General features: G+C 42.6%; 3 protein-coding genes and 2 long non-coding RNA genes across 6 annotated transcripts; 1 reads left to right on the top strand and 4 right to left on the bottom strand.

The window, feature by feature from the left end:
* The first annotated feature begins 436 nt into the window (after positions 1–436).
* LOC121719161 (zona pellucida sperm-binding protein 3-like) lies at positions 437–3,738 on the top strand. Of its 2 annotated transcripts, XM_042104595.1 has the most exons (9): positions 437–851; positions 885–1,229; positions 1,469–1,581; positions 1,674–1,777; positions 2,207–2,381; positions 2,494–2,620; positions 2,712–2,794; positions 2,994–3,070; positions 3,545–3,738. In XM_042104595.1, exons 1-9 carry the CDS (start codon positions 543–545, stop codon positions 3,691–3,693), a joined length of 1,482 nt encoding a protein of 493 aa, XP_041960529.1. In that variant the 5' UTR covers positions 437–542; the 3' UTR covers positions 3,694–3,738. The 2 variants fall into 2 exon arrangements, with proteins under 2 accessions (XP_041960529.1, XP_041960528.1); XM_042104594.1 differs by having other exon boundaries at positions 438–1,229.
* A 2,238-nt stretch (positions 3,739–5,976) lies between these two features.
* Positions 5,977–7,434, bottom strand: LOC121717963 (inositol 1,4,5-trisphosphate receptor-interacting protein-like; the record flags this gene model as incomplete). The annotated part of the gene is made up of 1 exon (XM_042102688.1): positions 5,977–7,434. A coding segment is annotated over one exon (1,296 nt), but the record flags the coding sequence as incomplete, so codon positions are not given.
* LOC121719169 (involucrin-like) lies at positions 7,400–22,323 on the bottom strand. Its single transcript, XM_042104604.1, has 2 exons — positions 22,296–22,323; positions 7,400–8,369 (listed from the first exon to the last, which is right to left on the bottom strand). Exon 2 carries the CDS (start codon positions 8,353–8,355, stop codon positions 7,447–7,449), a length of 909 nt encoding a protein of 302 aa, XP_041960538.1. The 5' UTR covers positions 8,356–8,369; positions 22,296–22,323; the 3' UTR covers positions 7,400–7,446.
* LOC121719235 lies at positions 14,299–15,677 on the bottom strand. Its single transcript, XR_006034204.1, has 2 exons — positions 15,409–15,677; positions 14,299–14,590 (listed from the first exon to the last, which is right to left on the bottom strand). It is a non-coding gene; the product is annotated as an uncharacterized LOC121719235 (long non-coding RNA).
* On the bottom strand, positions 16,168–21,529 carry LOC121719234. Its single transcript, XR_006034203.1, has 4 exons — positions 20,832–21,529; positions 20,232–20,257; positions 17,358–17,517; positions 16,168–16,447 (listed from the first exon to the last, which is right to left on the bottom strand). It is a non-coding gene; the product is annotated as an uncharacterized LOC121719234 (long non-coding RNA).
* Positions 22,324–22,562: the final 239 nt, after the last annotated feature.

Genomic DNA, 22,562 nt, shown 5'->3' with positions numbered 1-22,562 from the left:
ACCCTAAACAGCTCTGAGGTGTCGGAATTGTTTCAAAGCTTCGGAACAATTCGGCACAATTGCTTCGAACGTTTCAGTGTTTCATAAAGCCTCGCTTTGCCCATCCCTACAATGTAAGGCCGCCATTAATGGCAGTAAGAAAGGTAGTTCTTTTGAATATTACAGGTTTTGAACTTCCATTTTGCTATGCATGGCCTGCAGCTGATACAACTCAGAGGGGGAAAGATTCTACTGGGGAATGGCTCCCATGAGGGCTGGCACACTGGCAAAAAGAATAGGCCTCACCTGGTCAAGTTCAATTTTAACTTGTTGCAGTACAGCTGAGAAGCCCCTGATTGATTAGCTCATAATACAAAGGACTGCATTTCATGTAATTGGCAGCAGGTGTCACCAGTGACCATTTCCTTTACAAAAACACGCCTCCATGGTGCAAAAAAAAAAAAAAAAAAAATCTTTTCAGTAGAAGATTTCGATTAGAAATAGGCTACTGGCTGATTAATTGTTACCCCACTCTTAGGAAAGAATCTGTTTGTGTTCTAAAAATGTTATTTGGACTGCCATTACTGATTCTTTTATACACAAATTACAGAGTGGAGAGTTCGCCTGTGATCTTCAGTGCGTCTGAGGATGGACCTGAAGAGGCTTGGGAAAAGCTGGAGGCGCTCATAAAGACTTCATCTGAGGGAGACTGGCATTCTGAAGTGTCTATCGTTCCTAGCCTGTCTAAGACCAAAGAAATGATTCCGTGGCCCTCACAACCGGTTGTATGGGCCCCTCAACAAACGGAAGAAGTTGTTCCATTGGTGTCTGAACAGCAGGTTTCAGTGGTCCCTGTGCAACCTCAACCGCAGGTTCCAGTGGTCCCTGTGCAACCTCAACCGCAGGTTCCAGTGGTCCCAAAACCACTCGACCTCCCTGAGTTCAACGTGGTCATGTCCCCCATCGGCAGCGGCGTGTTCAAACCGGAGGCGGGCACCAGAGCTCTACCTGAACCGGTGAAGCGAATATTCCTGCGCCCGGCGGCCACAACTGCCCCACCTCCCCCGTATGGCAACGTGGATGCTCTTTGCCACTTGGACCGCATGTACGTGAGGATCAAGAAGGAGCTCTTCAGCAAGCCGGGGGACGCCTGGCAGTACCTGAGGATTGGGACATGTGAAGTTAACCAGGCCACCGCTGACCACTACTACTTCCTCTACTACTTGAAGGGCTGTGGCTTAAAATATGAGGTACAAGTTTGATTTGCCTTTCCATTTTGTGTATTAATGTAGCACAACTAGTACATACAATTGCAACAATCTGGTTTCACCTAATCAAGGAGGCTATTGACCAGTGTGGTCAAGTATACACAGCTGTGGGGGGTGGGGGGCATGCTGGGGTTGGACTGTGGAGGTTGGAGAGACTAGATTGAAAACCACTGCAATAGGGCACTGACGGTTAATTCAGACCATGTTCTGTGCCACTACAGGAGAAGGAGGACTACTCAACGTTTTCCAACACGCTCACCTACAACCCTCCTTCCACGGGGCCAATCCTCAGAGAACTGCCGTTTTCTGTCGACGTGCTTTGCAAATACTACAAGTGGGTATTTATTGTTTGCACTTAAATGTGTATATTGTGTGTATCAAGGTTTATGTGGCTTTCAAACACATCTGTATGTGAATTGCTTGCAGACACTTCTATGCCTATGCGCGCGGTTATCGTCCAGAGCTTAAAGCGGGCACTGTGTTTGCTTCGCTATCCCCGTCTTCCCAGTTCACCCTCAGACCATATGATGGTAGGTTTACTTGCAGACAAGGTTTTATAATAACGTTGTTTTCCGATGTGGTTAAAGGAGAATTCAGGCTACACTCTGGGGGCATGTTCATGAGCCCCAACGTTCATGCCCCCAGAGTGTAGCACTGTAGCTGCCAGCACTGTAGCTGCTGGTTGCAGCAACTTGAGCTAGGTAGAACCGATTTGTTTTTTGACAATCAGTGACAACACAGATCTATGTGAAATCAACGGAAGTCTCATTTAAAGACTTGACTTGGCCATTTTAATTAACTTTACACATTTGAAAGTGTTCATGTTTAACCCACAATCAGAATCCTGGTGGTGCATTATTGGAAAACAGGATGGCTGATTCAGCAACATGCTCAAATTGATATTCTCTCTGTGGTCAAACTTGATTCCTTGCTGTTAATCTGTGCTTTCTCATTTGTAGATAAATGGGAGCCGCTCAAGCCTGGTCACAGCTTTACCATTGGCAAGCCGATGTATTTTGAGGCCAAAGTGCCACCAACCAACGGTGCCGTGCGGACCTACATCAACCAGTGCTTAATCACTCCCACCAGTGATCCCAAAGCCAACCCCAGATATACTGTGATTGACAACAATGGGTATGACCATCAGAACTCGCCCATCCATTATTGCCCACAATAAGATTCTTCTTGCTGCCTTGAAATGTATCTTTCATGTCCTGTTTACTTGGCCTTTTGCCTTCCTGTACAGATGCATGGTGGACAGCAAGGCAAGTAGAAGCTCCAAATTCATTCCACATGCCGATAAGACCGCTTTAAGATTCTCTATCGGGGCATTTGTCTTCAGGGACTCTGCTGCGCTGCCTACAGGAGGAAGGGTAAGATTCTGAAAATTGTAGCCTACGGGCTTGGGTTTGTTCATCTGTGTTCATATCTGTATAGCTATAATGTTGTGCCTTGTGATGCCAGGTTCTCTACCTGCATTGTGAAATCATTAAAGGACCAGTGACCCCCAGCCCTAGTCTGAAGTCCTGCACCTATGGCAATAAAAAGTAAGGCTAATCACCATCTCCAGTATTCACTTGCTGAATTTCCAAACTAACGAAGGTGTCCAATAACATGGGGGTAAACGGAAGTATACAATGAGTTCATGGACGTTCTCTAAACATTTTATTCCCCCCCCCCCCCCCCCCCATTTCTTTTGCCTTTCTTCCCTTTTCCCTCCTTTCTTTCGATCTCGTTCTCTGACAGGTGGACGGAGCTCTATGATAATACGACCTCTGTGTGCTCCTGCTGTGAGGCCACATGTCCCTCTGCTGTGCCGGCAGGTGAGTGGGACGCCTGTACTGTTGCTATGGGGAGGTCCTCTGAGGACGGAGCTCTACCCATTACCGCTTCACATTTGTTTCTCAGGCGGTCATTCTGAAAGTTAAGGTCATGGAGTTAGTTTGCTACTTGTGTGTTTTTACACTAGTGTAGTGGGTCCATACTCCTACTAGTAGAGTTCAGTACGCCATCTCGGAACTGCATGAAGTTAACGGCTATTTCTAAACCAGTCTGGGTCTCTGCTCTTTGAGGCCTAGCCTACCTGGTTCTTCAGGGGGACTAAGTATAGAGTGAGAAATAGAGGCTAGAAGTACCTGGACATGCAGTCAGAATAGGTTGAAGGGGAAGTTTGTAAGCTGTGGATTTCAACATGCTTCTAATAGTCCGTCATGGTTTGCAAAATCTGGCCTGCTGAGACCAAGATTGAAATTGTTTTGGCCTGAGCTAATATTAGCATCTGTTTTTGTGTTCCCCAGACTCCAGGAAAATGGTCTCTAGTGACCCGTGGAAGTTGGCTATGGCATCTGAAGCGCGGCTTGAGAAGGCGGCGGCTGTTCCGGATCTCATAGAGGCAGACGACTTGGTCGATGGATTTGAAAAGTACTGGGGGCAGTTAATATCCTGAAGCACCAACTTGTGGAAGTTGAAATAAAATCTATTTTTACATTAATATTTTTGCCTGTATATTTTGTCTCCATTTGTCTTGCATAAATAACCAGCCCACCCAGCTGTAGTGACCGTGTGCCTCCCATACCAATTCTGCCCCCTCAGTTCTGTTATCCTCTTGCAAGCCCACTGTACACTACCATTCAAGTTCGGGCTCCTTTTTGGTGTCATTGTGTTTACTCCATGATGCCAATGGAGGTTTCTTTGACCAGGACAAAGTTTGAACGACACAATTATTTCCATTAGAAATCTACATTTTTATTTCTTACTCAAATCATAAAGCCTAGAAATCTACTCACCCTAGCAACTCTCCGTTGGCTTGCGAGCTGGAAAAATTAAACTTCGATAGGGCCAATCACATTGTGTATAGAGACGTTAGGCGGGCTTAACATGATTGATGGCAGATCGCGTTGCAACGGTTTGGCTACTAATTCCCTGCTACTTCAAAACAAAGAAGATGGATGTTGGTGTTGGCAAACAGCTTTTTTAGTTGGCAAAAGTTTGAACTAGCCAACTAGCTCCGCTGGTGGTAAAACGCATGGGACTCATAGCGCTGTCCTATTGCGTGCAGAGGTAGTTTGAAAGACAACCGATTATCCCGCCCCTCGGACTGCGCACTGCCAACGGTGAGTGCCCAGACCCTACATTTTAATGTGGGTCTGGCTCATCAAACTACAAATCATACTCTTCATTTCTAGGTGGCCCCCACCACACATGCATGCACATGCAAACACACTAAGTTTATGCATGCTTTGCAAGAAATGCAAAACATAAGTGCAATAATTTAGTTAGATCATCCATTTTTGATTGGAGCATCACTCTTGATTATGGCTATTAATGCTGTGAACAATAAATGCAACAGTGTAATTTAACATCAACCTTTATTTAAAAATATGTACAGCTGAATACAACAGCTCACTTTATCCCCATTGTAATAGTGGTTCTGAGGTTTTTGTGTTTGAATCATTGCATCTATTAATAAAATAAAGCCTTCAATTTGATGTCAGTTTAAAAACTACTTTTATTAAATGACAATCACAAATTCAGTGGATGTCAATATGGGTTTTTATAATGTACCTTGTTTCAATGTTCTCTTTGGTTTTAATAAGGGCAGGGTTTTCTGCTGGTTTCACAAAGGCCACATCCAATTCTTCCTTGTCCTTGTCTAGCCATGACATTTCTACCTGTTTTTTATTCAAATGTTAAAGGAGAATTCCGGTGTGATATTGACCTAAAGTGTATTGAAACATGATACCGAGTGTGAACGTATGTCTCATAGCCCATCTCGACTTGTCCCCTGCACACCAAAATCTGGTGCTAGTTAGCCGATGCTACCAACAACTTTTTCAGTAGTGGTGCTTCGGCATCGGGCTAGCCATGCAAATAAATCACTGTTTTACACCCATTTACGAGGCTCAATGTATCTCCACACTTCATTGGTAGACTTCCTAGGGCCCTGACATTTAAAACGAGACATTGAGAACTTTGAAAAAGCACTGGTAGTTTACTTACAAGACGATTTATACAGACAGTATCTTCACGAAGTTTAACGTTTGCAGCCATCTTGAATTTAGTCACGATAAGTCGAGCAACGAGTAAGAATGAACAGGTATGATAAGGGATCAGATTCCAAAAATAATTCAGTGGAAATGCATGGATTCCAGTTTCTTCCAGTAGCAGCAACTGGAATCCATGCATTTCCACTGAATTATTTTTGGAATCTGATCCCTTATCATAGCTGTTCATTCTTACTCATTGCTCGACTTATCGTGACTAAATTCAAGATGGCTGCAAACGCTAAACTTCGTGAAGATACTGTCTGTATAAATCGTCTTGTAAGTAAACTACCAGTGCTTTTTCAAAGTTCTCAATGTCTCGTTTTAAATGTCAGGGCCCTCGGAAGTCTACCAATGAAGTGTGGAGATACATTGAGCCTCGTAAATGGGTGTAAAACAGTGATTTATTTGCATGGCTAGCCCGATGCCGAAGCACCACTATTGAAAAAGATGTTGGTAGCATCGGCTAACTAGCGCCAGATTTTGGAGTGCAGGGGACAAGCCGAGATGGGCTATGAGACATACGTTCACACTCGGTATCATGTTTCGATACACTTTAGGTCAATATCACACCGGAATTCTCCTTTAAGGCACATCAATAAAGGATGAATGAACCGGTTACCATTTTTAAAGTAGATTTTACAACTGGGTATGGTATTTTGTTTGGAACTATACATACTGTTTTTAGAGTGATGCCAAGCTTACATACACTGATACATTAATCTTCTCACAATATGACACTGTAGAGATGTATTGACAACACTGAAGTTGGAGCCTGACTTGTCAACCCAACATTGGGCTTAACATGCACAGTTCACAATTTGGCCAGTCTTTGTCTAAATCACTTTTTATGAGCTGGAATCCACCTTCTTTGGAACGTTCATATACTCCTGTATCAGCACGGGAATATTCCTCAGCATTTCCTCAAAGTGCTGCACAGTTCTGGTGTACAGCCGTCCCTGACTCAAGAGCGGCTGTAAAACATTAATGGGCTTTGACTGACACACGTTTGCGGGAAGCCCGAGCTCTGGTGGGACCAGTGGGTTGCCGACGAGAGCGTGACTCAGCCATCTCTTCTGCAGGCGGCTCTTGAGGAGGTCCAGCGCGTCCCGCAGTCGGCCGGCCAGGTGCTCCGGGCCCCATTCCGACGGCGCCTTGTCCAGCAGCAGGTGCAGCAGGGCCGTCTTGAGGTGGTGGCTGGAGAGGCCGCTCTCGCCGGTGAGCCCGGCTTGTTTCTTGTTGAGGAAGGACAGGATCCGCAGGCAGCGGAGGTGGCAGGCGTTGGGCGGGAGGCGCCGGCCGAGGTGCCTGAGGAGGCTTTTCTCGTAGCGGGCGAACGACAGCGGCCACTGCTGGGCCTCCACCGGTGTGCCGTCCTTCCTCTTCGGTGCGACGTAGGAGACCAGACACATGTCCGTGTCGTCGAACTTCACCACGGGCGTGACGTTGAAGTGGACCGCCTTCCCCGAACGGAACCGGACGCGCAAAGCCCCCAACGATTCCCGGCTCTGGAACGTCAGCTCCAGCTCGTACTTGTGCGACATCTGCTCCCAGGCTTTGCGCACGGCTGACCGGAACCACTTGGCCACGTCGGTTCTGGACAGGTAAGGGGTGTTCTCACAGCACAGGGGTGCGTCTATGGCATCTGCGACCTCACCATTTTTCTCTTCCTTTTTCTCATGGGTATGAAGAAGGCACAGCATATCGTTGTCTTCGCCGGTCTGACCGCATGGGCATCCATTGGCAGTGCCTCGTCCACCTTCACGCACCTTCACCCTCCCGTATCCCGAGCGCACCTTGGACTTGCCGTGTCCGTCCTGGTCAGTCGACAGCTGGGCTTCGAAGCTGTACGGCTCGCGGGGGGAGACGGGCACCCAGAGGTCACAGGTCAAGGTCCTCCCCGTGCACCAGGCCTCGTAGAGGCTGCCCACCTCGATGAAGTCGTCCACCTCCATGTCGGCTCGGTCGCCCGACGTCTCCCGGATGGCTGCCAGGAGGTCGTCCACGAAGCCCTCCACGAACTCGCGCACCCGCTGGCTCTCGTGGGGGGGCACGTGGACGTAGTGGTCGTAGAAGCCCGTCAGAGTCTCCCGATCTGGGACGGAGATCTCGGCCGAGACGGGGTGGGCGGCCTGGAGGTCATGGTTTTTTGGCGCTTAGGGCATTTCCTGGTCCCGTGAGTTGCCCCTCAGGCAACTGTAGAGGAAGGCGATGACGGAGAATACGTTGAGATACCACATGTAATTAGTGCTATCAGTGGAGGTTTGACTTTGTCTAGGTTTTGTCTGTGACCCTATCCCCACATCGCTATCTAGTTGCTTCTCTGTACGTCCAGGGTCACTAAGGTCAAACTGAGATGGTTGCTTCTCTGTTTCTGACCATTTGTCACCACTACGAGATGCACCTTGGTCATCAGATGCTTTCGAGTACACGTCAGGGTCACTAAGATCAGAGTGAGACAGGTGTGCCTCTTCCTCTGCCTCATGGCTCACCTCATTTTCAGACAGAATGGCTTCAGGCACGTCTACCTCACCCTCTGCCAGTGTTCTATTCTTTGACTCTGGTTCTGGTTCTATTCTTGACTCTGGTTCTGGTTCTTCAGGGGCATGATGTTGATGTGCTGTAACAACTTCCTGCTGTGGGGAGTGCTCCTCGCTGACACCTGACGGCTCTTCATTCTCTGACTGTACTGCGTCTTCTGTGTCGGGATATTCCTTGGGGGGTGGCTCAGGTGTCTTCATCTCTGTCTCGTCCTCCGTGAAACGGTTCTCTTTCAGCGACGACTCGCCCACCTGCAGCTCAGGCTGGTGTGGCTCCGAACTCTTGATCTGCCCCAAATCCTGGTCCCCTGCTTGCAGGACGGAGTGACTCTCCCGGTGGTCCTTCGATGTCGTGGCCTTGGTTACCGTCTCTGTTTCTGGCACCAGGTTGGCGCCTTCCTGTTCCAACTGCCCCTCGCGCAACCTCATGCTGGTGATGATGATGTCATCATCGTGCTCAGGAACGTTGGTGTGATCCTTCTGCAAGATCAAGCCTGCCACCAGCACCAACAGACGCAAATGCATCCTTGTGGGATCTTCTACAAATACAGAGGAACAGAGTAATGGTGATAGCAGGGTTATTATAGTTACCGGTTGGTTGCTATACAACTTTCTCCCATTCAGTTTGAATTCTTGAGAAACACTGGCCTACTAACTAAAACAAAATAAAAATTAAACTGAAACAAGAGCATTCTGCAAAACTTGAACTAAACTCAAACTTTTGCAATTGTAAAACTAACTGAAACTAAACTTAGATTAAAAACCAAACTGAAATACTAAATAAGAATGAAAAACAATGAAAAGCTAAAAGCTAATAACTCTGCTGTCTAGCAGGTCAAGTCATTTACCAGACACTATTACTGTCCACTGTTTGAATACCCAATCAGGATAATTATACGATCGGGATGATTATAAACATTTCACTGAGACACTGAAGTGAGACAGCTGTAGCCTACTGTCTATGCAGTGTGGTGCATTCAAGAGGAATAGTGGTTTGACTGCAATAGGCAAGCTACAGTCCCAAATGAATTGTATTCTGTCAGACAATTATTGTTCAAATGTCAACCAACATGGAAACCCTGGTTAAAAGCAGCCATGTTTAATAAGGTCTGTGGACTGTGTTGCAATAAAACAGGAGAGATATTTGATAATCTTAATAATCATAGACTGTATATATAGAACTGGACAGTGTGCCGTCTGTTAAGAGTGATGCGAGCGCTAGTCCAGAGCCCCCTGGTGGCTGGTTGCAGTACAATGTGTAACTCCGCCCATCCCCATGTATTTCAATGGCCAAGTAGCCAACTTTCCGTGTCACTTTTCTCCCCTAAAACTATTTTTGTATCTACAACTTTTTATTCGAAAAAATAGTTTTGAAGATGCTTCAATACACACAATTTTTCTTTTCTCGCTGAAATTATTTTTTTTAATGTTATATTAACAAATCTAAAAAGGGCGTGTTTACACCTATGATTGACAGCTGGCTGGCTGCAGACACGACGCTTTGTCCATTATGTTTTAACGTCTAGGCTGCAGACACTACCACATCATCGCTCACTTATTTTAACGACACCTGATTTCGACCAAGAGGCAACATTCTAATCTGAACAATGAAGCCTACCCAGAAGTTCGAAAAACTGCAATACATCGAAAATCCGCTAGGGACTGGTCCCAAAAGCGAGCAAATGTCCATAGACTCCCATGTTAAAATGTCCGTTTTCACAGCGTAAATACATGTTTTTAAAGCCTGGTCCCATGGACTTTTATTGTACTTTTCGGTAGTTTCCCAGTGCCTGACAACTGTGAGGGGGGTGAATTTTTTTCTAACTCATTAGTTTAGATCACATTTAGATATAAAATATATGAATAATTAAGGGCGTTGTCGGCTTGATTGACGGCTGACGTCGAGGCATACAGCAGCAGACGTTGCCAGCTGAGTGGAAACTTTGATGTCTCAGCCATGATTATACACAAAGTTACCACATCCTTTCTGAACATCTTTATTCAAAAAGCTGACATAAAATGGTTTGCTAAGCTTGAAGCCTACTAACCGACACTTTCAGAAGACTTCGTTCCAGTTTTTTCAGGTAAGTGACATTCATTCCACTACTATTTCACGTAGCACTAGATGTTAGCATTATTTAGCATCGAGTGGGCACTAACGTTAGGCTACGTTAGCGTCATATCGCCTCAAATAAGTTAATATCGAAAATGATGACCGAATGGCAGAAGCACACACATACATTTAGTTAACTTGAATAAAGTTAACGTTAGTGAAAACCATTGTGCTCCCGTTATGAGTTAGCTTAACGTTGGTCATACTAGCCAGGTGTGAGTCAATGAACAGACAGCTCTAAAGTTAACGTTAGTTCACATACTGGGGCAACAAAGCATGTTCTCGTCAAAAAACCTTTTGTAAATACGCTCTGTGGGAATGCTTAGTCCATTGACAATTTATACATTCTTTGGGTTGTCACGTTTAAGATAAAAAAAACTTCAGCCGAAGCATTAAAAGGCTTGTTGTCGGCTAGCTGAGGCAAAATTGTGAACCGCTATGAACCATTGACCGTATACTTTGAACATGGAGCTGTGATAACAAGCGATAGTTATAACTGACGTTTGAAACTCTTATTGATGCCATTTATTTGTTAAACACAAATTTGAACGAACACTTCTTGTCTATGCAAAGTTTCCCTGTAGGTAATCCAGACAGGCTGGGTGCTGGAGAGGGCTCTGGACTCCTAACTTCAATTCTCGTCTGTGCAGTACGCCTGTTTGAGTCGTGATTCACTCGGATCTTTCACCCGTATCTTTAAATTAACCCATGAGTCGCGAGTCTCTAGTATCATTAACTCGGATCAGTTGAGTCCTACTACAATTCAATCTAAAACGATAAACAGCGCCACACACAAACCTCTTGCAACATTTAGCTAGCCTACTAGCCATCATAGCTGCCAAAAATGTAACAATTTCGTAAGTAGGATAACCACAACTCCACAAATCAACTCAAGCGACTGAGTGAGCAGGCAGTCTGAGATAACTGGTTAACTTCCCGCAGAGCCGGGTTAGTCGGATCAGCCGGCCGGTTAGGCTACATTGAGTACGAGTCGGCTACGGCTACGTTGTCATGAGTGGCTGTAGACGAGCGAGTAGCTCCTCCTCAAAGTGAAAAGCAATTCCACAACAAAAGCCATTCTTCACCTCTTAAATAACATTCAATGTTCTGCATGTAGCCTAGGCATACTTTAGATTTGGTGTATAGATGTAGCATATTAAAATGCAATTAGGTCGCGCAGACAGTCCGAAACATTGCACGCTCTTAATGGAGCTGCTTTGTATACCCGGGTTAGTCGGATCGCTGGGCCAGGCGGTTACGTTATGAGTGCGAGTCAGCCGAATCAGCCGGCTACGTTGTCATGAGTGGATCAGTAGACGAGCGAGTAACTCCTCGTCAAGGTGAAAAGCAAATCCACAACAAAAGCCATTCTTTCACTTCTGAAATAACATACAATGTCCTACACGTAGGCATAGCCTAGGCCTACTTTTAAATGCAATTAGGTCGCGAAGACAGTCCGAAACATTGCAAGCTCTGTATGGAGCTGCTCAGGCTAGCCGGGTCAGTTGGATCAGCAGGGCGGGCCGGTTACGTTGTTATGAGTGCGAGTCAGCCGAATCAGCCGGCTACATTGTCATGAGTGGATCTGTAGACGAGCGAGTAACTCCTCGTCAAGGTGAAAAGCAAATCCACAACAAAAGCCATTCTTTCACTTCTGAAATAGCATACAATGTTCTACACGTAAGCATAGCCTACTTTAAAATGCAATTAGGTCGCGAAGACAGTCCGAAACATTGCAAGCTCTGTATGGAGCTGCTCAGGCTAGCCGGGTCTGTTGGATCAGCAGGGCGGGCCGGTTACGTTGTTATGAGTGCGAGTCAGCCGAATCAGCCGGCTACGTTGTCATGAGTGGATCTTTAGAGGAGCGAGTAACTCCTCGTCAAGGTTAAAAGAAAATCCACAACAAAAGCCATGCGTTCACTTCTGAAATAACATATATTCTGCACGCATAGCCTACTTTAAAATGCAATTAGGTCGCGAAGACAGTCTGAAACATTGCAAGCTCTGTATGGAGAGTAGGCTAGCCAGTCGGATCAGCCAAGCGGGCCGGTTACGTTGTTGTTATAAGTGCGAGTCAGCCGAATCAGCCGGCTACGTTGTCATGAGTGGATCTTTAGAGGAACGAGTAACTCCTCGTCAAGGTTAAAAGAAAATCCACAACAAAAGCCATGCGTTCACTTCTGAAATAACATATATTCTGCACGCATAGCCTACTTTAAAATGCAATTAGGTCGCGAAGACAGTTGCAATGTCCGAAACATTGCAAGCTCTGTATGGAGTTGCTTGAGTAGGCTAGCCTACCTGGGTCATTTGGATCAGCCGCGGGCGGACCGGTTACATTATGTTGTTATGAGTGCGAGTCAGTCGAATCAGCCGGCTACATTGTCATGAGTGGATCTGTAGACGAGCAAGTAGCCTAGTTTCTACTCGTGTCAAGGTGATAATAATAATAGGCCTAATGAGAATAGTAGTAGTAGTAGTAGTAGTAGTAGTAATAATAATAATAACAACAATAATAATTTAGTCACTGCAGGGCATTTCTACGTTCCTGTTTCTATGTCTACATTGAAAGTCAATTGCTTAGGCTAGGTTAAGACAATAAATAAACAGTCTGGCTCAAACTGCTTTCTTTCCCTTTTTGATGCTATTATATTAGGCTATTTTATATTATATTATATTATATTATATTATATCATATTATATTATATATGATATTATATTAGGCTACCTAACATGATATATATATATATATATATATATATATATATATATATATATGTATATATGTATAGCTGTGATTAATAGGCTAATAATATTAGTTGCCTAGTAGGCCTATTAGCTGCCTATAATACTTATTAGAATAGATTCCTAGTAGCCTACTATTAGTATATAGTAGTGGTAATAAACATTGTAGCAGAGTAGCATTAGACCTAGGCAAATTTTCTATTGTTAACAAAACAACAACAAATAATTAATTATTATAATATAGGCTACCCTCCCTGTCAATAAGATCAAAGTTTCTGAACATGAGCACCAAAAAGATGAACAATGTGTGGATGCACTTTGACCAGGAGACCAAAACTCTTAGGCTAAATGCAAGTACTGCAAAAACCTGGTTTCAAATCATGGAGGATCCACATCCAACATGAGAAGGCACTTAACGAAATGAAGCACCCCACTGCACTGCTTGAACGTAGGACTGAATTTCTTTGCGATTTAGCAATACTGACTCAAGTGACTCAAGTGACTCGTTCAACCCGGATCAGTTTAGTGAGTGACTCAGAATAACCCGGATCCTTAAAAGGAATCGAGTTTGACAGGCCTACTGTGCAGTCGACACTCAGAAGCATCACTTCAGCACTGATTCCATGGTACTTTGACATTTTACATACATTTAATTGGAGCAACCTACTGGTTGTATATTCCAGACATCGTTACCATATACTGAACAAACATGAATGCATTTCAGACATTTAGAGTAGCCTTTTATTTTGAGCAGTCCAGGGCACATCTGTGCAATAACTATCAAAATAATTTATCATTAGCATCTTTTGATAAGTCACACACGGAAAGTAGTTGTATTATGCCTTCAAATCAGCAGGTTTTGGTTGGATACAGATTGCATAATTAAACAATATGGCACCAGTGGCTGGCTACTGTTTGACTGGACCTTGGCCTAACTGTTAATAACTACCTCAATAGGGTGTAGATATGAACTTACACTGTTTCACTGAAAACACAAGAAATATTTATTCTACATTACTTTAAATACACCACATTTGTTTTTGCTTATTGCCCGCATAAACAGGGCATGTGCAATAGTTGAATACGCGTGTCCTGTCCCCATTCAGCTAAGTGTTCTGTGAGTTTGTTGTTCATTATAAATATTGGGAGTGAGTCTGCAAATCTTACTTCGTTGTTGTCATATATTGCCTCCACAGTCTATGCTTGCCACATAAAAATATATATTTTTTAGCTTAATTTGTGAGCACTTGTTCATAGTTTACAGTAAGTTCAAGGATGTGACATATACCAATATTTCTGTTTTCAGATCTGGAACAGATGGGGCAGAAGTCATTGAGCAGTGGCAGCTTCTGATTTCAAGGACTTTGTTCACCTTTATTTACAGCATTTGCATCTGTGTCTTTAAAGTGATCTAATATGTATTGACTATGTACTAGCTTAGTACATATTAGTTTTTGTTATTTTAGTTTCACAAATTCAGTGGTTACCTGTAATGCTCAAGATATACAAGTAAAAAAATCACCTTTACTTCTGCATCTGGGTCTTCAATTCAACCTACTGACTGAAGCTGACGGATTTGTATAAATGTTTTTGAAAGCACAGGCAAATTAGTTTGGCATGAGTTTTAATGTAATTCACAGTTCAGAAAAGTTCCATAAACATTTCCAAGTGCAAGTTCAGTGCCATCAACAGTAAGTTTGCTTTCTGATATTTAAAGAACAGAAATGGGTTTGGCATAAGTAAAGGGTAGGTGTAACAGTCCATCAATAGACATAAAGTGAAATGTACTGTATAGTCTCAATGGGTTCAATATCACCACACCCCAGCCAAACCACTTCACCTGGACCTCTAGTCCCAGGTTAGAGCCCATGGACCTCCTTGCCGCCTCCTCCCCATGGCGAACTGCCAAAATAGAAAGGTAAACTTTTCATTAGTACCTATATATCTTACAAGATAATACAATAATGCAAACCAACACTACTTGTTGTAATCAACAAAAGTACAGTTATTGTACAATGCTGTAGTACTATTGTGCGATTTGAAATGGGTCTTCAGTGACAAACTACACTAATATTGGCATTGTTATGCCAAACACCGGACACTAAATGGATTTTGATACTGGCCTGACAAGGGGAAATAAGGCAAGCTAACCTAACATGAACGCTGGATCGTGAAATGGCCACCGATGAGAAATTTCAATGTCATCTTAGACCAAGATACCACTGACAACTTTAGAGCAATATAGCGATTTCAAAATGTGATATTAAGAGTTAATCAAAATGAATTCATGATGTACAAGTTAACTAATACCCTACTACGATTTTGTTATCAATTCACACCACACGTTGACAGAATACAGCGAGCTGGCTGATGTTATCGTAAATTAATTAACGTTACAATGATGGCTGCCACTGAGGATATGAGATGCTAACGTTAATCACAAAACAATAAAGGCAAAGATACATTTTTGTCAGTATGAGTTGCTGAACCTGTAACGCTAAACTGCTAAATTACTCTACGTTATTTTACCGTAACTTCAGCAAGGGAGGGATAGCTAACGTTAGTTTATTTTACCTAGAAGCTAGAATCTGCAAACTCAACTCTTCATTCTCAACTTTTCAACCGTTCACCCGAATACCTTTCAGCATACAAAATTAAAAAGTGTCTGAACATGGTATTAAGAAACATACATGAACTTCACGTTAGCAGATCAAACTTACCAGCAAATTATGTTACAGCAATGTCTGTGCCAGTCCATCTTGTAGGCCTAACGTTACAGATAGCTTAGCTGAGGCTGCTCGGCTGACGACGAGGCGGGTTCACCGGCTTGCTCAGGAGGTGGGCGGGGTTAGGATTTCCCAAGGTTTTCCAAGATGGCGCCGCCCATACCCCCCATAAACCAATAATGACTGGATGCAGCCTGCGGGACGGGGCGGAGACATCCACATCCACATCCAAGTGCGACGTCACATGCTACTTCATTACGTATCGACATTGAGCGTCAGTGTTTTCCGGAGGTTCCAGAGTAAACATTCGCTTCGCTTATGCCAGCATTAATGCTTGCAGTAAAACGAAACCGCTGTTTGCACCTTCTGCTTGTAGCATATCTCTTTCTCTCTAACCTCATACACTAAACACTAACAACTTTAGACCTACTGCATTAAAGTAGGCTAGGACAGTCTAAGAAATTGACGGCTTAGTTAAGTGACATAGCCTACACAACTTGAACAATATCAACAATTAGTCTTGGTAGCCTATTAACTCCGTGTAGCCTATTAAATACATGACACCGTTAAATAGAATAATGATTTTAATATTTTAGCAGTATAAATAACATTTAAACAGCAATATATAAATAACATTGGTAATATAAATATATTAAATAACAATAAGACCAACAATGTTAATAATATTATGTATGTTATGGCTAGACCAGCCATTACATGAAATATTTAAACAGCATTGATAATATAAATACAATATGCTAATTTAAACACAACAGATAACATTAATAATATACATATATATTATAGCACAGCTTTATAGCACAATATATATAAAATGCATAAGCCTACAACAACAACATATAACATTCATATATTACTGCTCATTATTGGCCAAACTCTCCTTCCTTCTCTGCCTTTCCTGTCACCCCCCCCCCCCCTCTAGGTCGGCTGCCCCTTTTAAAAACACGGACACCTCCTTCTGAATGATGTCTTCTCTGACATCCCGGGGTTGGTGGATTCTTGCGTCCAGCTCCTGAACAGGGGGTTATGGGGGATGGGAGTGTCAACAGAATAAATAAAGCTTTATTGCTGAACATTTAGATGTTACAAAGTTGTAAGATTGTCATTTTACAAAACGTCTCTCATAGTTTACTTTATCATGTTATAGTAGCCATGTCGTATTGTTTCTCATGTTCAAAACACTGATTAGAATTAGTAGGATTTTGTGGATAACCAGGCCATTATGTGAAACCACCCTGTGCCTGCTACTCAACACCATTTTCTTTATTCAATATGCGCCTCTTATCTCAAAGGAAGGTCAAAGTCATACCACCATTTGGTGTACACCTAATAACAGAATATGAACAGTGTTAATATTTGTTTCCTTACCAGAATTTTGAGTGTTTGCAATGTCAATATAATGGCTCTTACAACAAGCTCATCTTAAACAGTTACATCCAAATTTTGACCATGTCATTACTAACTTTTACAACACACAGTGCCTATAAAAACATTCATGCCCTTGGCTTGGATAGGTAGATAGACATGGGCAGATTTCTAGAAAGTAATGTTAACTAATAAAAATGTATCCTGTAGAATAAGTGGTTGCATATTCACCCCCTTAAAGTGACTGACCTAACTTAATAGTCCTGCCCATTTGTCTCATACAGTAATTAGTGAAATGAAGATTGCCTTGTTCAGTAGTAGTACAAAGACACCCGAGTCTGGAAGGTCCAGTCACTAGTTAATCAGTATTCAAGGCTACAATCCCACCATGAAGACAAAAGAAAAGCAACTCAATCCATCAGTAAGGAATATAAAGGCTTGTAAAGGTAAATTATATTGACCTTGATTTAATTTATCAAATCAATAAAAGGGAAGATATTCAATGGGATGAATCGTTATTATTTTCAAACATTATTTTCTGTTTTAAATCAACTTACTGTGCAACACCGTTTTCATTTGTAGTGTCTTGAAAGACACCTTTCCCCCTTGACCTGTCCAATTCAATTGCAAAGCCAAGGATTTGCTCAATAGCCTCCCCATTATACGCTTGATGGTGTCTTTGGGTGTTTTCCCACCCATCACTGCAAGCATATTCATCTGGCAAAGAAGTCACACAAACATGACAAATATTATTGCAATAATTTCCAGACACCTTACTCCTCTTCACTTTCTACATGTATACCAATCAACAATAACATTATAACCACTGATAGAACTCCACTAAGCAATGGAGGAAGGTGGCCTAGGTCTGATGCACGTTTTCTTTTACATCATGTAGATGGCTGGAAGTGTGTGCGTTTACCTGGGGGAGCTTAAGGCACCAGGATGCACTACCTGCTAAAGCATTGTTACAGACCGTGTACACCCTTGCATGGAAATGGTTTTCTCTGATGGCATTGGCCTTTTTCAACAGGATAATGCACCCTACCACCAGGCAAATAAAGTTTACGGAATAGTTTGAGGAACACAACAATGAGTTCAAATTAGACCCCGGGCTGTATTTTGGACACCAGCGCATGGCGTAAAACTCATTTTTCACCCACGCAAAGTTTAATTCGGTATTTTGCACGTTTATTTTTTAAACATTGCGCCCAGGGGTGTGCCAATTAACAACCTAGGGAGGGGCCTGGCGCGTTGTCTAAAAATCACTATCGTACACCACCTAAACCCGGTCAGAAGTCAATGGCGAGTTGTTCATATGCTATTTTAAGAGCGCATGTCAACAGTCATATTGGCAGGTGCACGCACCATCCTTTATCATTCATGAACGCACACCAGCGCACGTCCATGCAAAGCATTACAAATTGCACGATTACAATGGGAAACATAATTAGAATAAAGATATTACGAAATACTGTACATCTCATGATGAGTAGTTATTCACCATCATTTGCAAATTGGTAATGACTGTTAAAACTGATTAGGGGAGAGGCGAGAGACACGTATGGAGCACAGCTGAAGACGCACCGTCACGAGATATAAGCAACTCCTCTGCAGGATAAATGTTGTTTTATTCGGTCATTTGAGCAATAGGGTAAGTGTTGCTTTTTCCAGCCTATGTTTTCGGTGGTAACCCATTGTCAGTCAATAGTAAAAGTAACTGCATATAACTGTCTTGTCGTTGACTGACTCCTTGGTGAAGTTAGTTTCACTTTGCCAATGAGTTCAAATAGACGAGTGCAAATGTGTGAAGGCTATGCTACTGTAGGTTTTAGTAAAGCATGGTTTAAGAATGACTATTCTATACGGTCTCGAGAGCAGCCTCCTTCAAATGCGCCTTTGAATGCCAAAATACCGATGCATTTATTTGACATATCGCGCGTTGCGCCATTAAAGGGAATGACAGATGTCATTCTCATTGGTTTAAAATGATGTTACGCCCCAAACACACCCATATGACTGATTAAAAAACCTAGGAACACCTTGTTGCGCCACGCGCTCCACGTTTGATAACGAAACCCCTCCCAATGTGAACTGGACATCCTACTAAATTTGAATAGACTTTTGACGAGTGACGATGCACTTTAGAATGTCATGATAGGGCCCCCCCATCTCATTAAATATGCACTCATTTGCATATATTTTACAAACAAAATCAGATCATGTACTTTAAACATTAGCTATATGCTGCAAACAGCTGGAGCAGGGGCACCAACAATACCTATAGTGATGACACTGATAGGTCTTTTTCACTGACAGAGAACCGGTTCAACACATTGGGCTCTATTATGACGGTCAAAAGCGCGGCGCATAGTGTATTCTCATCACGACGCAAAGCGTATTCCTTTTGTACACTCAAGTTTTTCGCCATGCCCTTCTCTTTTATTGAGCAATGTGCCCAGGGGTGTGGCAATTAACGACCTAAGGTGTGGTCCAGTGCATGATCTAAAAATCGTTATCGTATACTATCTAAAAAGCATTACACCACTAACCAAGAAAAACCTGGTCTATAGCGAGGGGCACATATGGAACACAGCTGAAGACACTGTTACAAGATATAGGCAGCAACTCCTCTGCAGGATAAATGTTCTTAGGTTTTTTATTCAGACATTCGAACATTATTGGGGTAAGTGTTGCTTTTTGTTGGTATCTCATTAGTTAGTTTCATTAGTTAGTTTTTGTTGGTATCTCGTTAGTTAGTTTCACTTTGCCAATGAGTTCAAATAATAGACGAGTGCAGATGTGTGTAGGCTAGTGGAATACGTGTTCCATACGGTCTCGCATACAAACAGATTCCTTCAAATGCACCAGTGACCATCACAATACCGATGCGCTGTTTGAAGTCGCGCTGCTTGCTGTTAAAGGGAATAACAGATGTCACTCTCATTGGTTTAAAGAATGTTACGCCCAAAACACACCCATGACTGATTAAGAAACGTAAGAACCACCTTTTTGTGTCAGGCGCCCGATGTTTGATAACAAAACCACTCCCAATGTGGACTGGACAAACCCCTAAGCTATTCGCCAATGTACCATGCATTTTACACCGTCAAAATAGAGCCCCTTAAAGGTTTTCACCAACTCAGACCCCCCAGTATATAAATAATATAAAAATATAAAAATCATTTTGAGCCTGGTTTTATCACACAATCTGATTTTGTTTGTAAGCAAATGAGCACATATTTCATGAGATAGGGCAGGCTTAGTGACAATAACCCTATATGGTTGTCTATACAAGTATACATTAGTGCTGTCAAAATGAATTATTAATCCAGGTGATTAAAAAATGATTGGTTTGTTTGGAGGGAGGGGCCAAAGAACCTTCAGAGGATGACTTCCTTTTAAGGGCTGCTGAAGTAAGTTGTGTGTACCTCTATAGACGGGTTGGGTGTTTCTTCTGTGGAGAAAATGAATGCACAGGCAGAGATTGAGATTAATATTTCTCTCAAACTAGAAGCTCAGACTATCTAGGACTTTCGCTGTGTTAAATAGCATACTTGAAGGTTATGAATTAAGGTCAAACTACAAGTTAGGGAGCTTCACTGGTGGTCTATTATGTTGAGCAGACCAGAATATTGCCACTTAAAGCTGTTTTAAGACCACAAGCAGCTGCTGGCATGACTGAAAAGTAACATTATTGATGATATAGTCCAACACCAACTATATTAATTTTAAACAGCATTTGGCTGATAGTTGGTAGTTGGGCCCCATTCAGGCGCACGCACTCTCATACAGAGACAGGATCATGCCTGCCCTTAGTATGCTTTATCAACTAGCTGTAGAATAGCTTGCACAATTAACTTACAAATATTGCATATAGCTATAACATAAGCTCAGATAACTAGCAAGCAACCATGGCATGTCTTGGCATGTACCTAGCCATAGCATACATTGCAAATTTACCATTAGTACGTTAGGTTATTACAATATTTTGTCAGTAATCGACTGATAATAAGAAACTCTCGGCTTACCTCAATATGGTTTTTCACGGCGAGTTTTTGAAAGCCTTAGCTCGTGGTACTTGGGTGCGCAGAGCTTGCAGCAGTGCATCCGAAAGGACTGGAGTTGTTTTTCCATCCAACCATTTTCGAAAAGTTCTTCCAGGGATGTAGCCTACAAGGATTGCCTAGGTCTTCCTGACTACCAACCTCTTCGCTAGTGCTTGGTTGGGACATTTCGCTCAGGTTCTCTTCTCTGCCATGGACATCTTTGTAGGCTACTTTGCTACGTTTGCTATGTCCTTGTTGGAGAGTAATGATTTGTGTCACGTTCAGGTGGTGTGACGGATCGCGTACAAACCAATAGTGTCAGAATGGGATATGTTTATACTTCTCGTCCAACCACAATCAAATTCTCTCTATCTGGATTCAACAATGAGTCGGAATGAAAACAAGCCGAAATGAATTAGGAGTGAGGAGGCTATTTTTAAAATGAAGGAGTAGAAAGTACAAATACTTGCTTGAAAATGTAGAGTAGAAGTAAAAAGTCGGCTCAAAAATAATTACTCCAGTAAAGTATAGATACCCAAAATTTCTACTTAAGTAATGTAACGAAGGATTTGTACTTCGTTACTTGACACCTCTGCAAACTACTGCTAAAAGTAATTTACTACAAGCGCTACCGGCGCTACCAGCGAATGTCTAATGAGAAGTTCCGCACATGCGCAGAACAAATGTGACGTAGCACATGGATGTGGATGCAGCCAGAGGCTTCTCCCATAAACGGCTTCATAACCGTTCTTCAGAAAATCTATGGGTGACGTCACAGACGCTTTGTCCATATTTTTTACAGTCTAATGATTTCGACACAATCTAACCTAAATAAGTGTTGCTGTTATTATCATTAGGCTATATCTTATCACAGTCTGACTAAATACAAAATTGATAGTCATACATTGTGTAGTTGTTTGTAAGAGACATCGTTGTTAGTTGTGACAGATTCTTTGTGAAAAAAGATATGTGCTGTTCTTTCGTAGATGCTAAGTATATTAGCTCATAGCATGCTACATCATGCTAGCATTAGCCAGTTGATAGGTAAAGTAAAAGGGCTCTGCTATATTGAAGTGACGTTAGCCATAGTCACCATCATTTACAGTCCTACTTGTTTCAAATGGTTTAACGTAACCAGTGATTGCCGCCATCATCGTTGCAACTTCATTTGAATACACTTAAGTCACTGGAGAAGGCGATGTTACGTTACGTTTCATTAACTTTAACTCTTGCTTAGTTTTGCGAATGCCAATAAACGCCACCTAGCCTGCTAGGTCGACAACCTCGGTATGCCCATTTATGAATCAGCCCGACAAATAACGTTACTTGTGTTTTAGTGAACACATTATTGGACCATAGCTTAACGTGAGGAGGGATTCAAAGTTACAAATGCTTAGTATGCTCAGAACAGCGGTATCTGAAAATGCGTTAAGGTATAGTTGTTACCTGCGATTGCACTGCTGGAGAAGCATTTTGCATTGGTATGATTTGATCAGGTCTTGCCAGTGATGTGTAATCCTCCCGTAGACGTACATCATTTCAAAATAATACGTCTAAATTGAAAACTGTGACATCTCATTGATAGGCTCTCTCAATATGTCTGTAATCGTATGCCTCTACCACAGGCTTGCTAGTCAAAGAGGGTGCTCCATTATAAATCAAAAATGTAATATTGCAGCCTTCATGTCAGCTGTAAAAATATGAGAACATGGA

The sequence above is a fragment of the Alosa sapidissima genome, chromosome 9, assembly GCF_018492685.1.
Source record: "Alosa sapidissima isolate fAloSap1 chromosome 9, fAloSap1.pri, whole genome shotgun sequence".
NCBI classification, from domain to species: domain Eukaryota; kingdom Metazoa; phylum Chordata; class Actinopteri; order Clupeiformes; family Clupeidae; genus Alosa; species Alosa sapidissima.
Note: the sequence above shows the minus strand (reverse complement) of the source record. Positions and strands in the feature narration are given on the sequence as shown.

Bases quoted from the DNA above. Each gene is read 5' to 3' on its own strand.
- LOC121719161 (XM_042104594.1), top strand. From the start codon at position 543: ATGTTATTTGGACTGCCATTACTGATTCTTTTATACACAAATTACAGA. The intron at 1,778-2,206 runs GTAGGTTTACTT...TCTCATTTGTAG, and splicing joins CACCCTCAGACCATATGATG to ATAAATGGGAGCCGCTCAAG. The intron at 3,071-3,544 runs GTGAGTGGGACG...TGTGTTCCCCAG, and splicing joins TCCCTCTGCTGTGCCGGCAG to ACTCCAGGAAAATGGTCTCT.
- LOC121719169 (XM_042104604.1), bottom strand. From the start codon at position 8,355: ATGCATTTGCGTCTGTTGGTGCTGGTGGCAGGCTTGATCTTGCAGAAG.